Source organism: Pocillopora verrucosa, chromosome 14 (genome assembly GCF_036669915.1).
Source record: "Pocillopora verrucosa isolate sample1 chromosome 14, ASM3666991v2, whole genome shotgun sequence".
NCBI classification, from domain to species: Eukaryota; Metazoa; Cnidaria; class Anthozoa; order Scleractinia; family Pocilloporidae; genus Pocillopora; species Pocillopora verrucosa.
The window spans coordinates 21,885,800-21,901,028 of record NC_089325.1 but is presented as its reverse complement, the minus strand read 5'-3'; the positions used below and the strand labels follow the sequence as shown (position 1 = coordinate 21,901,028).

The 15,229-nt window shown below is 37.9% G+C and overlaps 2 protein-coding genes across 2 annotated transcripts in view; both read left to right on the top strand.

Annotated features, from left to right (window-relative positions):
* Window positions 1-1,723, top strand: part of LOC131781735 (phosphorylase b kinase regulatory subunit alpha, liver isoform) — a 29,763-nt gene extending 28,040 nt beyond the window's left edge. Inside the window, 1 exon segment of the mRNA XM_066160902.1 lies at window positions 321-1,723. Within this exon segment, the coding sequence (XP_066016999.1) occupies window positions 321-521 (201 nt within the window). The 3' untranslated portion in view covers window positions 522-1,723.
* A 1,611-nt stretch (window positions 1,724-3,334) lies between these two features.
* On the top strand, window positions 3,335-10,727 carry LOC131781739 (uncharacterized). The gene is made up of 10 exons (XM_059098451.2): window positions 3,335-3,658; window positions 4,245-4,290; window positions 4,846-5,046; window positions 5,203-5,469; window positions 5,930-6,202; window positions 6,318-6,593; window positions 7,087-7,257; window positions 8,203-8,385; window positions 9,236-9,466; window positions 10,240-10,727. The coding sequence occupies exons 1-10, from the start codon at window positions 3,335-3,337 to the stop codon at window positions 10,551-10,553; spliced, it is 2,286 nt and encodes a 761-aa protein (XP_058954434.2). The 3' UTR covers window positions 10,554-10,727.
* The last annotated feature ends 4,502 nt before the right edge of the window (window positions 10,728-15,229 follow it).

The following is a 15,229-nucleotide window of genomic DNA, read 5'->3' as shown; positions in this document are numbered from 1 at the left end:
ACTGATCGAGTTTCAAAGTAAAAGCCCAACACCAAGATAGATAAGTGGAAAATCATCGTTTATATATTAAGCATGGGAGCTTATTTTGGAGTGATTGTTGCAGAACCAACACACAACGAGTCAGAAGGAGCCAATAAGAATATTGGCGACTTATACAAAACGGCCTGCGCCGAAGACCTAGGGACCAAATCACATTTAGTGTTGGTTAAAGGGTCGCAGTAAGAGCTGGCGTGGGAATACAAAAAAACTTATCTATACCATTATTACATCCAAATTTATGTGCTTAAAATCCATTTTCCCGGCATTTCGTGCTATTTCAGATGAACATCAAAGGTGATTCCACTATGTGTTGCGCTCGTCTTCCTCATGAAAAAATCAGTTGTGGTGGAGCAGCAGGCATCTGTCGATATTTCTATGACACTGCTCCAAGTGGACGGTTTGGAACCATGACATATTTTTCACGAGTTGTCGCCAAGCGAGTCAGTCATCTTCCACATGAGAATGAGTGCGTGGTTGCTTAGAATTAGAGATTTTTTAATGCAAACAAAGAATTCAATTTTTTGTAGTTTCTCATGACAGATAGTAACGCCTTTCTCCCGTACGTTATTATTTACTTTCTTGAATTGACTTCTTGGAATATTTCATTCTATGAAAAGTTTGCCACTCGGTTATGTGTGAACAAGAATAAGCGCCGGGTGTAAAGCTGTTTAAAGGGAGGGGGTAAGTTTCTAAAGAAAGTATGGTGCTGCGCCGATGGGAGAGTAGAGCAAAGTAATTTGGTGTTATCGAAACGTCAGCGTAAGAAACTCTTGACGCTGGTCAGTTTGTATTATCAACTCAGCTGATTAAACCAAACGATCATATAAAGCTGTTTACGTGAGTTGAAAACCAGTAGAATGAGTGACGTTATATTTATTTAGAACTACGCGAAAGAAGAGGTCTTTAATTTATGATACGGTTCCAAGACCTGTACAGAATTTTTTTTTTCAAATTTTGTGGAGGCTTCTTTACAACAGCATGGGTGACCTTTCTGATTATGCTCTCCCATTCGTTTTATATGTTTCATCTAAGCCAATCAGTATTCAGGCGTTATCAAGCAATATCTTCTCATTTCATTCGTGAGTAAATAGCATCACAAATTTCTTCAACCTCTTACAAATTACTCCTTAATATATATCATTAATAAAATTTAATTGGCTAAGTGGTGGGAAAAGGATACTACGTTCCAGCGACCAGGTTTGTTTTGTGATCAAAAGGGGATTCTCTTTAGCTCTTGATTCATTATCTTGTCGCAGGCGTGATCTTGTCGTGGTCATAATGGCATGCCTCTCGCTAGTTTATTGGCTTATTGTAAACAACTTTGACAGCCTCCAACAACGCGTCAGAGGAGTGTGTTTTGGTGGAGTACCATCTGGCGTATCATGTTTTCAAAGCTGACGCAATTTGCTGAAGGGAAGTTGATTGCAGTGGGAAGAATCAGTAAACTTTGCGCAAAGTTCAGTCGTAAATGCTAAATGTTTTAACAAATCGTCAATGCAGTTACAGCTGAACGTAGTCTCTGGCCTCAAGAATGTTCAGTGAGAAAACATAATTTAGTGTCTTGGTAAAGAGTTTTAACTAGGAAATATAATGTGGCTGTAAATAATTACGCTTCTAAAAACTTTAGAATTAAATTATAAGTTCGTGATAAATAAAATTGAAATACAAGTAAGGTTTTCTTTTACTCAATTTTATTTCATTCTTTGCACATTATTTGCTTCTTAACGATACCTTGGCTATTAGTTTCCCTTTCGAGAAAAAGAGTTGTTCCTAGCAAAAATTTTAGCAATCTTTTGGCGCTAAAATTTGTTTGTCGAGAACACGAATACATTGTAAACCGTAAAGTTTAAGTCATGCAAAGCTTTCGTGCTTCACTTTACGGAAGCTGACTTGTTCTCCTTATAACATCCTTTTATGCTGGTACACCAAATTGCAAACTCGAGTGTGTGACATATCACGCACTACATGCGTGAAGTAGTCACATTTATTTGCTTATTTGACTCCAACATCACTTAACGTTTGAAGAAATTAACCCCTCTTTTCTTTAAAGAGTACATAAATATTTCACAATATCAACAAACTTCGTCATACAATCTGCCTAACTTACTCATTTGCACGATTTGGTAGAACGGAAATAAACACTCAAACTGAAACAAGTAGGAAATTTAATAACACGGGTCACCTTACTTTAGTGTCATTTCTTCAATTTCGTGAAAATCTCAAGATTTCCTCAAGCCTCACACACAGAAGGAGAACTTTGAAGTTTTTTTTTCGGTTTTGTGTGAAAAACTGCTAATCATAGTGTGCGCATCATGTTTTGAAAGCTGATGCTATCCGCAGAGCGGATGTTGACCGGAATTTTGAATAATCAACAAACTTTGCTCGAAGTCCAGTCGTAAAAGCTAAATGGTTTATTAAATCGTTAATATAGTTACAGCTAAATCGTAGTCGATGGCCTCTTCATTGTTTCGTGAGAAAATATAATTTAGTGTCAAGTTAAAGAGTTACAAATAAAATTATACGTGCGAAGTAAAGAAGGTTGAAATACAAATAGCACCTATCAATTTAGGGTTCCCTTTATTCAGCGTTATTTCATTCTGTGCATATTACTTTGCTGTTACTTTCCTGTTTTTAAAAAAGAGGTTCCAAGGGGAACCTCTTACACCACTAGAATTTGTTTCTTGAGTACACGAAAACATCGCAAGATTCACACAAAGTTATCAACCTTCAAAGTACGCATGCGGACCCGTTCTTCTTACACATCCTTTTATGCTAGTACACGAGGTTGCAAACTCAAGTACGTGACATGTCACGCGTTAACAGAGTGAAGTGGTCACATCCTCTTATTCTAGTACATGAGGTTGCAATATCAAGTGCGTGACATATCACGCGTTAACAGAGTCAAGTGCAAACTCAAGTGCATGACATATCACGCGTTAACAGAGTGAAGTGGTCAAACAACTATTTGCTTGTTTGACTCCAAAATCACTTGACTTGTTTAAAGGAAGACGAAAATGACCTTCGTCTCTTTTAGGAGGCCATAAATCTAAGCAGACAATAACGTCAAATTTTACATGCAATCTGTTTATTTTGCCCATTTGCACGACATAATAGAACGGAAATAAACGCTCAAACTGAAACGAGTACGAAAGTTGATAATACATGTCACATAAATATAGTTTCTTTATTCTATTGGGTTTCGCTCCTGGCACTAAAACAAAACAGTTATCTATCAGTTTGCCATTCAGCGTTAGCCATCATCTAGGCTGTTGCTGAGGGAAGGCGCCGATTGAGGATGGAGTCTAAGGCAAATAAGAGTTCGCACGTTCTTATGTTTGGCCTTTCAGTCAACTTAATTCTGACGCTAGGCTCACTCGGTTTCACTTGTCATTCCCTGCATCGATTAGATTCGCGTTTGACAACACTTGAGCGAAATTCACTGCTTAAAAGCTCTCCGTACCCGATTTCCAATCCTTTTTCTGTTGCGCCAACATCTGCTCATTCTCGTCCAAGTGGATCACTGGAGAAAGAAACTGCTCGCGTCCAAAGAGCTGTTGAACGAAGATCCATGTGCAGCAAATGTCGCAGTGTTTGCGTGAATTTGAATGGTCAGCGAGGAGTAAGTTTCACTTTTTTATCCTTCCCTTTTTTACAAATGCCATTAGACCCTTTTATTAATCTTTTGAACGACCTACCAAATTTTGTGACCGGATTTAAGAGAAAAAATACCTTTAAAGAGAGCCTTCACTGTAAAAATATACTTAATCGCCGTGTTATCTAAAATTTTTAACAGTTGACAAATTAGACAAAAACATGTAATTGATGACTCGTTTTATCGACAACGGAAGACGCTCCAATGTCCATCAAATCCTGGTAACTTCCTCAATGTCTCATTCCTCACTGCTTCCCTTTATTTTTTCGTTTGACTTATAATTATTTGTTATATTCAATACTTTTTTTTTTCTGATACAGTGTTTTATTGGAGGGTCTCAGTGGGGTATGGCTCTTACGGCTAACGGTTGAAGTTTTGGTCATTTAGGACTAACAATTAATTTCTTTTCATTAAGGTTTACTTTCAGGGTTAACTGTTTTTTTAAAACTTATCGGGGTTAATCGTTGTTAAGAATCTACGTCTATCGGTTAAATGTCTCCGGGTAGCGATCGATTGAATTAATTTGTCTCCTTTTTTTTTCTTCAATCCATAGAATTCGACCTTGGAGAGAAGTCAGGGAAATGTTGTTTGCGTTGAGGGTAAGAGGTTTTTCGACCACCAATACAATACAATACGCAGTTCAAAGAGTAGAAAAAAATACACCGGAATGGCATGAAAAACTCTTCAAAACACTCAATAGATCTCAACCATTATTAATACCAACAGAAGCATGTCACTAGGTTGTATGCTTCTAACACTAAACAAAAGTCGTGCTTTATGAAACTGCGTATAAGAACATTACGATAACCATGGTAACTACTCTTTCTCGTTTCCTTCAAATGGCTAAGGAAATAGGACCCAAAGAATGTGTCTTGCACTGAAACACGAAATCAAATAACGTCAATCTTCCGCACACAATACCACCCAGTGATATCGCTAGTTTCAATAGTAATAGTTTCAGTGATATATTAACTTAAACTGTACGTTGCTGTACCAAACTAAATATTATAGAAATGTAATGAGCCGCAAAATCGTACCACAAAAGAAGTATCCTCTCTGTTGTTTAGTTGGATGCAATTTTTTTCGACTTTCTCATACAAAATTTATTGTATTTTTACATCAGTTTATTCATCAATTTTCATTTCGTTTTGTAGGACCTCAAGGCCCACCAGGTCCTCCCGGTATACCTGGCCGCACTGGTCGCCAGGGCCCTCCTGGATCGAGCGGTAAAAGGGGAAGAAAGGGACCAAAAGGTGTGCCAGGTCCCCAGGGAAAACGCGGCATAAGAGGACCACCAGGGCCCCCTGGGAAATCAGCACAACGGAGAACAAATCATAGCGGTGGAGGTCAGTTAGGTAAGTCGTGCAATGAATATCTATTAATGGTTGTTTTTGTTGTTGTAATTGTTTTCCTCATTTTTTTCTAACTCGATTGACTTGAAACTTTAATACCTTTTCATTCCGCTGGTTTTATACTTTCCAAGACGATAAGAACAGACCCCTTTTTTTCAGAATTGCCACACTTCATTTCAAAGCCTTCCCCCACCATAACAGTGAAAGAGACACTTAATGTTCTAATACCTTGTAAAGCAAATGGCTTCCCACAACCCGTGATCACGTGGTACAAAAATGGACACCCGATGGAAAAGGAGAAGAAGTACTTTGGAGAAAGAAGTCTAAAATTAAAGAAAATTCAATTCCAGGACCGTGGTGTCTACACCTGTACAGCGGAAAATCTTATGGGCAGAGCAGAGTTATCCGTCAATGTCAGCGTGAAAGGTCTGTCCAAGAGAGTTAAAGTCTCCTGCTGTCTTTATAACGCAAAACTTGGCATTCAATTTCATACTTTTCCCTCATTAAGTATCTAATGTTACTATTCGAAGTTATCCAGAATGTTCATTTTGCATTTTAAAAGGTCCAGATCCTATTTATTTGCTCGTTATTTGCTGGTTAGAACGCAAGCCTAATGTTCTCTGCACAGCAATCAGTCACGCGCGCCTTGCAACAAAACTATTTGAATTTATCGTTCATTTTGCATCCAGGGCAAGCGTAAATTGTGCATAGAAGGTCGCCTTATAAATTTCAATCGATAGTCTCGTCAAAACTTTATCACTGTTGCAAATCTATATATTGCTGAACACTATTAGGATGTCCTCGTACCATAAATAGTAGTATTACCTTGCTTTTTGTCTAAGTTTGAACTTGGTCTACTATGTATGTTGTAATATTCTTTTGGTAGTGCCAGCAAAATTTATTACCGAACCTAAGCGTTCCGTAACTGCTTACAAGACATGGGACACCGTGCTCCAATGTGACATCTTTGGTTACCCTCCCCCTGTGATAACATGGACAAGATCAGGCGAGCAGCTTTCAATCAACAGACATTTTATGAACGGTTCCCAACTTACGATTCAAAACACAACGGAGGACGATGATGGCGCTTACGTTTGCCAGGGAACTAACCAAATGGCAAACGTTATGAGAGTGATATGGGTCTTTGTTAAAGCTGTTGGTAAGTATGGAGTTGAAAAACAAACAAACTGATCAACAACCTTGAGTAAAACAACAGTGTCCATAAAATTTCAATCTAAAATTGCGCTGATTACTTTGTTTCTCTCTCTCGTAAGTGGATCCTTATATTGTGTCAAGTTCTCCCAGTGAAATCAAAGTCCAGCATGTTGGCGATACCATAAATTTAAACTGTTCAGCTAGTGGCTCGCCTTTACCTAAAGTCACGTGGTTCAAAAATGGTCGACGTGTTTTCTCAAGAGCCGTAAATGACGAGAATGGATTGATAAAGAGTAAAATGGTTATTCATCGCTTCAAGCCTAGTGACTCGGGGATCTACACATGTCTATTTTATAACGGCAAGAATATGACAGCAGAGTCCAACACAAGTCTGAGTATGTTGGATTTCATTTGCTATAATTACCTTACTAAATGGTTGTACTGTCTTATTGTCTAAACCTGAAGCCGTTATTTAGCCATTTACCAGAAAATGCTTATCGCAAATGCGACCACACTAGCTGGCAACCCGTTTTGTCAGTGATTTTCATTGAAGAAGGGCTATGAAATAAACTTTATAACATTCCAAAATTACAAACATTTTTAGAAAGGTCCAGTCTACGACCTCCCTCAGCCAGGACGGTTTTGATATCGAACATTAAACTGAAAAGGAATCACTTACTACTGCGTGGTGTGACAGCCTGCATTTAAGTACTTTGTTTGTATATTTTGGATGTGTCTATTTCAATTTCAAAGAGAGATTTAGAATCCTCTATTTGCAAGTCTTCATTTCTCTCTTCCTTTCCTTCTCTCTCACTCTTCCTCTTTTTTGTTTTTATTTTTGTTTTCTTTTTGTTTAATCATCGTTACTCTTTTGTATATACATCTAAGCCCTCGTCAACTGTGGCGATCCGGGTGTTCTTTCCAACGGACGCAGGCATGGTCCACGGTACTGGATTGGTGAATCTGTGTCCTTCGTTTGCGATCCAGAATATCACTTAACAGGTCCGGCAACAAGGATGTGTTTACCCTCTGGAAATTGGACAGGGGTACAACCCTCATGTAAGTACAGTGTTGGCACTAAAAACCCCTTATAGGATGTCAACCGTAAAGGTTGGATGCAAAAGATCAGAGGAAAATGCCAGGTAACAGGGTATTCGTATAACCGGCCAAACCTCATCAGAAGATATCTCAGCACACTGAAGTGGATCTGGCCTCACAAAAGTTTCCTTGATCTTGCTGAACAAATTTAACTCATGGGAAACGAAATTGTGGCCCGATAGTAACCAGCATGTTTGTCAGATGATCACAATTTAATCGTTTCAGCTTACTCGTTTCAGTTTCCATGAGTCTTTCTTAGCTCGTTAATAATTTCAAGTTTCTAGGTTCCACTCGTATCAAAATCATTTTTCGATCTTCCTTTTCCTACAACAAGGAAAAGAAACAAATCTTTTTGCATGTGCACCCTTCTTTTAAAATAATTAGTCATCTTTCACGATGATTACATTGAGCGTTGGTGATTACCCCAGCCCCGTATCGTTTAAGGTGAGTTAATGGAGACTTCTTTTTCATTATGAGGGTAAGTAAGGCGTCAGATATAAAAAAATGATATATATTTTTTTATTTTTCAATTCTTTCGGAAAATACTTAGTTTTTCTTCACAAGAAGAGTCTCGCATTTAGCTTTATTTTCATACCTAGGCACGAGGTATTTGACCTTCTTTACGAAAGATTTTTAAATCAACACATCAATGTGGGTGTTGAGGTAAAACGAGCAAAGAAATTTTATTTGCAAGGACCAAAACCCAACCCGCTAACTGTCAAATGAACGTATTAAAGATACTTTGTGAATCACTTAAATTTGTTAGAAACATGAATACTGAAAACAAGAAAAATAGGCTTTAGCGTCTTTTTGATTCCCCAGCAAACAACTGACACTTCCCTTACTGTTGTTGAGGTTTTTTTTGTTGCCATTTCATGCTTGGTTGTTTGTTTGTTTTTCATAAAGGTCGTAGAATTTGCCAATCTTTGGAAAGTCCAGAACATGGTTATATTCACGGACAGCAGTTTTGGGAGGGAGAACATGCTTCATTTAGTTGCAGGCCTGCTTACTGGCTGGAGGGATCCTTAGAACGTCGTTGCTTAAAGAATGGCTCTTGGACTGGAAATCAACCCCGATGCATTCTGCTCGGTAGAGTTTAAGATAAACGTTTGTATCGTTTAACAAATTTCGACTTCATACCAATGAATGAGAATTCGCAATTAACTTACTCTAGATGGGTGGAGGGCGCGTAGACCCGACAATGACTATCGTCTCCATTAATAACGATAATAATCGTAAAAATTACCATTTCCTCGATTGCGATTGGCTATGAAAAACTCTTATCTTCCACTAATTCACTTGCCAAGTTGTTATCGAACAGTTTAATAAACCAATCACATTCAAAGTTGTAGTTTAAATCAACCAATCTCATAAAAGGTTGTAGTTTAAATCAACCTTCGCTGGTCTTCCAGTACAAAGTTTCCCTTTCTTTCATAGCTAGGCTATTCTTCTTTGCTCGGAAAAAGTAATTTTTATTACTAATTAGTGATAAGACTTCGTGTCGTCCAATTCGGTCTGTAATCATACTCGTGATAGACAAATCGGACTCCCGCTGCGTGCTCGTCTGATTTTGTTATCACTCGTATGATTACAGACCGAATTGCACTCCACTCAGCCTTAATACCATTACTAATAATGATAATAATAATGATGATGATAATAATATTAATAAGAAGTATAATAATGATAATATTAGTTATAATAATAGCGATTTAGGAATAAATTTTTCCGACAGCTTTTGTATTACAATGTGAGACAGAACAACGGATCAACCACTGTTAAAGCCTAATGCTTATTGAACTTTTATTCTTTTAATTATTTTTCTCTTCGCTCTCTGAATGAAGATAATTTTATTTCCAGTGACACTTTAAAAAAGTAAAAGTTTCTTCATAATTAAGCTTTTTTTGGAATTTCTTCTTTTTCTTTCCACAATCGCTAGGGTTGAAAATACCATCAAATACAATCACTAGGAACGACATTATCCTGAGTCTTCTAAGATTTTTGGATCCTGTTCCTGGTTGGAATTTACAATGGACGCTATGTTACCGCGCCTCCTCTCATGGCTGGGCAGCAAGTACTTTTCACAGCCGTTGTGATGGAAAACCACACACTGTTACTATAATAAGGAAAGGTTCTTTTGTGTTTGGAGGATACACCGATATTGCTTGGGGTGAGAACACATAAATATTAGGCAGACTTTAAATAGGAAATTTGGAAACATTTACGAGTGAGTTTTCGCCTAATTTTGCTATCGGGCATCATCCTTTTATATGCACGACAAGTTTAGACGTTGTTTTTGCAGCCTAATACCTTCCGCTAACTCCTGCAAGTAGCAAAATTCTCAGACGCTGAAAGTGAGCTTAGTAAGCTTGCAATCTAACTGAGTTTGAAAACCTTCAAAACTCTGACCGTCCATTTCGTTTACTCTTTCAGGATTTTCGTCTCTGCTCATGCTATAATAACGGCGCCTGGCATGTTTACAAACCTTTGTTTGGTTCTTCTATTGCTATTTTCCCTTTTGCCTGTTCCAAAATTCCACTTTCAATTAAAGACAAAAAATACTAGGGAAAAGTCCCGGTGAAAGTAGGACATACTACAATTTGGCAGATGGCGTGACAGCTTAAGCTCAGCTCTATGCTCTATATTCTCATAGAGAACGCTATTTCAACCAATGACAGTGCTCGTTATATCCGAGCTTTGTTAAAATTCAACATTCCGTCATTTAATGCACGCCTCCCTTCCGCTGTACATCATTATTATTACTATTTACGTATGTTTTAAACCTTTGTCTTGTTTTATTCTAGTTTATATCACCTTATGCTCATGAACATGTTCTCTTGTCGTATATCATTTAGCACCTTAAAATGTCTATGCCTCCATTTCCATAGAATTAATCTACCTTATGTTTCTATACCTTTTGACATTGTTTTACTTTGTATCCAGATTCCAGTGGCACATACGGCTACTCGTCGAATTCTTTTATATTTTCCCTCATCAACAGTGGAGGACTGGTACCATTCAAGAGCATGGTGAAAAATCCACATTACGCAATTTACAGGAGCTCAAGTTATGGTCCCGTATTTGGTTCAGGAAATGGAATCCTTATCAGCAATAATGCCAACAGTAACACAGATTCAACCACAGCATTTAGTAACAACTACTACCACGTACCAATTGGAGTACAGAACAGGAAAACAATCCTTGCTGGGTCCTACAGATTCACACCTGATGAGGTGGAGGTGTTTCATCTCACCTGAGTCACATGACACGGAGAACAGATAATTAGTGATGGAGTCCATGTTTTTTTCTACCCCAGAAATGATTTGTGTCCTAGCAGTAGAGATTTTTTCAAAACTCCTTCTGACATTGAGTGATGTGGATCATTCTTTGGCAACTTTCTCGTAGTTAGCTAGTGAAACTGTTATCTGATTTCCCGGAGAGAATTTGATGCTAATTTTGATAGATGTAAGGCAATAATGTTAACAGAGTGACTTCAATTAAAAAAAAAAACCAAAAAAATTGTTCTGAGTGCCATATATTGATCACGTTGAGTCGAAGTCTTACTTTTGTCTACTTTGCTACACTGATGATCTCCACCCTTCACGACAAAATGAACTGAATGACTGACTGGTCTTAAAATACTCCAGAACCAAGATAAAGAGGAGGGTCCCAATGGGGCCATGATTATCACGACCAACGGTTAAAAGGCCAAATTCTTTGCGTTGCAGTTAAAAATTTACATTTTTAGCACCTCATGGTCATTCTTTACGCCTATCAGCTAATTGTTTTTTTCCGTTTACGACTAATGGTTACTGGACCTATTGAGACCCTGAAAGAGGAATTGGTTTGTTTGAATACGCTTTTCAAAAATGCATTTAAAGCTGAGCAAATAACAAGCGTTTTTCAAAACAGGTTGGCATACACTTGCAAAGAAACATAGTAGATCACGTAAACACTTCAAGTTAATAATGAGTACAGAATATTCAATGCTAAATATGTTTAGAAAATAAGAAGAGACGAGTGATGCGTAATAGGTGCCTGTAATGGAGAAGATAAGCTGTTTGAATCGCTATCATAGCTCAAGTTTGGTTTGATGAGGAAAGGGAACTTTCGCTAGGTAAATTAAGAGCAAAAAATTGTGACAGACCTTTATTTTGCAAAATTGTCACTCTTCATTTTAAAGCCTTCCCCCACCAAAACAGTAAAAGAGACATAAAATGTTCCAATACCTTGTAAAGCAAATGGCTTCCCACAATTCGTAATCACGTGGTACAAAAATGGACACCTGATGGAAAAGGAGAGAAAGAACTTTGGAGAAAGAAGTCTAAAATTTAAGAAAATCCAATTCCACGACTCTGGTGTCTACACCTGTACAGCGGAAAATCCTATGGGCAGGGCAGAATTATTCGTCAATGTTAGCGTGAAAGGTCTGTCCAAGAGATTTATAGTCTCCTGCTGTCTTTATAACGCAAAACTTGGCATTCAGCTTCATATTTCTCCTTCATTAAAAATCTAATATAACTATTTGAAGTTATTCAGAATGTTCATTTTGCATTTTAAAAGGTCCGGATCCTATTTATTTTATCATCATTTTCTGGTTAAAAAATGCACTTTCCTGTTAAAACGTAAGCTTAATTTTCTCTGCACAGCAATCGGTCACACGCGGATAGCAACAAACTGTTTGAATTTATCGTTCATTGTGCATCCAGGGCGAACGTAAAATTGCGGACAAATAGCTGGCCTTATAATCTTCAATCGATAGTCTCGTCAGAGCTTAATCACTGATGCTAATCTATACATTGCTAAACACTATTTGGATGTCATGGTACCATGAATAGTAGTAGACACCTGATAGAAAAGGAGAGGAATTACTTTGGTGAAAGAAGTCTAAAATTAAAGAAAATTCAGTTCCACGACCCTGGTGTCTACACCTGTACAGCGGAAAATCCTATGGGCAGAGCAGAATTATTGGCCTCTCCAAGATATTTACAATCTCTTGCTGTCTTTACAACGCAATAGTTGACACCCAGTTTCATATATTCTCCTTCAGTAAATTCCTCATGTAACTATTTGAAGTTATGCAGACTATTCATTTTGCATTTTAAAAGTACAGATCCCTGTAGCTCATCATTTGCTTGTTAAAAAATACATTTTCTTGTTATAACGCAAGCTTAATGTTTTCCGCACACCAATCGGTCACGCGCGCCTTCCAACATAACTGTTTGAATTTATCGTTCATTGTGCATCCAGGGCGAACGTAAACTGCGGACAAATAGCTGGCCCTATAATCTTCAATCGATAGTCTCGTCAAAGCTTGATCACTGGTGCTAATCTATATATTGCTGACCACTATTAGGATGTCCTATACCATGAATATTAGTACTACCTTGCATTTTCTTGCATTTTCTTGCATTTTGAACTTCGTTTACATTTTGTGTTGTAATATTCTTTTGGTAGTACCAGCAAAATTTATTACCGAACCTAGGCCTTCCGTAACTGCTTACAAGACATGGGACACCGTGTTTCAATGTGACATCTTTGGTTACCCTTCCCCTCTGATAACATGGACAAGATCAGGGGAGCAGCTTTCAATCAAGAGACATTTTATGAACGGTTCCCAAATTACAATTCAAAACACAACAGAGGACGATGATGGAGCTTACGTTTGCCAAGGAAATAACCAAATGGCAAATGTCATGAGTGATGTGGGTTGTCTTAAAGTTGTTGGTAAGTATGGAGTTACAAAACAAACAAACTGATAAACAACCTTGAGTAAAACAAGTGTCCAAAACTCTCCAATCAAGAATTGCAGTGATTTCTTTGTTTCTACTTCACTCTTCAAACTGAATCCTTACATTGTATCCAGTCCTCTCAATGAAATTTAAGTTCAGCATATTAGTGATATTGTGAAATTAAACTGTTCAGCTGGTGGCTCGCCTTCACCTAAAGTCACATGGTTCAAAGATGTTCGACGTGTTTTCTCAAGAACCGTAGATGACGGGAATGGATTGATAAAGAGTGATATGGTCATTCATCGCTTCAAGCCAAGTGACTCGGGGCATGTTTAGATCCTATTTTATTTTATGACGGCAAGAATATGACAATGGAGTCTAAAAAAAGTCTGGCTTTGTTGAATTTCATTAACCATAGGTAACGTTCTAGATATTTTTTCGCAATAAGACAGACATGTGTATATCTCAGAGTCACTTGACTTGAAGCTAGCGATGAATGACCATTTCACTCTTTATAAATCCATTCCCGCCAATTGTTTTAGTGATCAATATTTGCTCTTGGCAAACTGAGCTCGACATAGAATTATCGTACTCGATTACTATTCTAGCTCGATAAGGAAACGACAACTAATCGAGCTCGATAAGTCAAGTACGTACGACAGCTAATCGGGCACGATAAAGACCTCGTTGTATATCGAGCTTGGTTACAGTATTAACGACTTAAGACTGGCAAAGAGTCTGACACTATTATAGAGTGCGATGGAGATCTATGGCGCACGGTGTAATGTGCAAGAAAAATCTCGATACTAACGATGAGTACTTCGTAAGTCTTTGTTAAGAAGAGGGGGGGAAATGTATCGAAAAGAGAAATGATCCCATGCATTCTACCGTTTTTCGTTTTAGCGATTCTCTTGCTCCAAGATAGGGAAGCCCTTCTTTTCGCTCGCGCGCGTTCCGGCTTTCTTTACAACACTTACTAGGGTCAGATTCAACAATTTGCATTGAGATATTACTTTAAACTTTAACTCTAATTTTTTTAGAAGGGTTTTAAAGAAAAGAAAAGACACTCATATGAAACAGCTATAAAAAAAAAAAACCTTGATATTGTCATGCCTTTCAATGTTCGAGTGATTATTTTGGCTTCTCTTTCATTTTTTTTTCTTTCGACCAAAAACACCGCCACGAAAAATATTCACCCATCGGTACAACAACATTAATATCGCAAAATAATTCTAAAATTTTATTATTTATATAATTACAACTGAATCACCGATCTTTTGAACTCTTTAATCACGTTTTATTTTTTAACACTCTCATTGAGGCGCGTTAAACCACTGGCAATCATTTTACTTCCAACATTACGGCCCCGACTACACTTCCGCGGTTGCTTTGAAAATCGTCATTTCGCTCTCACAACGCAACAAAAGTGTTGTTTCCACGCATGGAAATTAAATGAATTGTTTTTTTGAAATATTTTTATAATGATCACCTACGACAAAAAACTCAATACACCCAGTTCATGCGTAAAGCTCCAATCATCCGCGAATTCGAAAAGATCTGTGTTCAAAATGAGTTAAAATTCCAGTTAAAATCACATTAAAAATTATTCTTTTCGGTAGAAAATCTTTCCAGACCAGTATGGTCAGTAGACCTAACCTACGAAAAAAAATCTACTCAACGAAATCATGGATCTAGCTTGATTATTTATCGTTCTTATCTTTACCAAAATTCAAGTAAAACTAATAGAAACTTTAAAAAAATTGTGTGTTGACAAGACAGGATTATTAACTAAATATCGATTGGCTAAAACGGCCAAAAACTTCTGCATGGCTTCTCGAGGGGTTCCCGCTATCCACTGACGCCACATTTGCTCGTCGAGGTAGGACTGCATGTCTTCCCTTCTTATCCCCCGGCGTGTTTTCTGGCCCAGTTTTAAACTGTTCTAGCAAGACTCGATTTCTTGGGTGTGCACCCCCAGTGACTAGGTTCACGAGGTTGAATCGGTGGACAACTACTTGATGTGCTTTTACATTGTTTATTCTCTGGTCCATCTATCGGTGGGAGGCCCACTCATCTGAGTGCACTTCCGTTCCAGAGCGAACACACCTTGAAATGATGGGATGGAGGGTGGCCATTCCCATCTTTCCACTACCTTGAAGTAGCCCCGTGCAGGTGAATGCTGGGTCGTAACTATGCCAAAA

Bases quoted from the DNA above. Each gene is read 5' to 3' on its own strand.
- LOC131781739 (XM_059098451.2), top strand. From the start codon at position 3,335: ATGGAGTCTAAGGCAAATAAGAGTTCGCACGTTCTTATGTTTGGCCTT. The intron at 5,047-5,202 runs GTAAGTCGTGCA...CCTTTTTTTCAG, and splicing joins TAGCGGTGGAGGTCAGTTAG to AATTGCCACACTTCATTTCA. The intron at 5,470-5,929 runs GTCTGTCCAAGA...TTCTTTTGGTAG, and splicing joins CGTCAATGTCAGCGTGAAAG to TGCCAGCAAAATTTATTACC.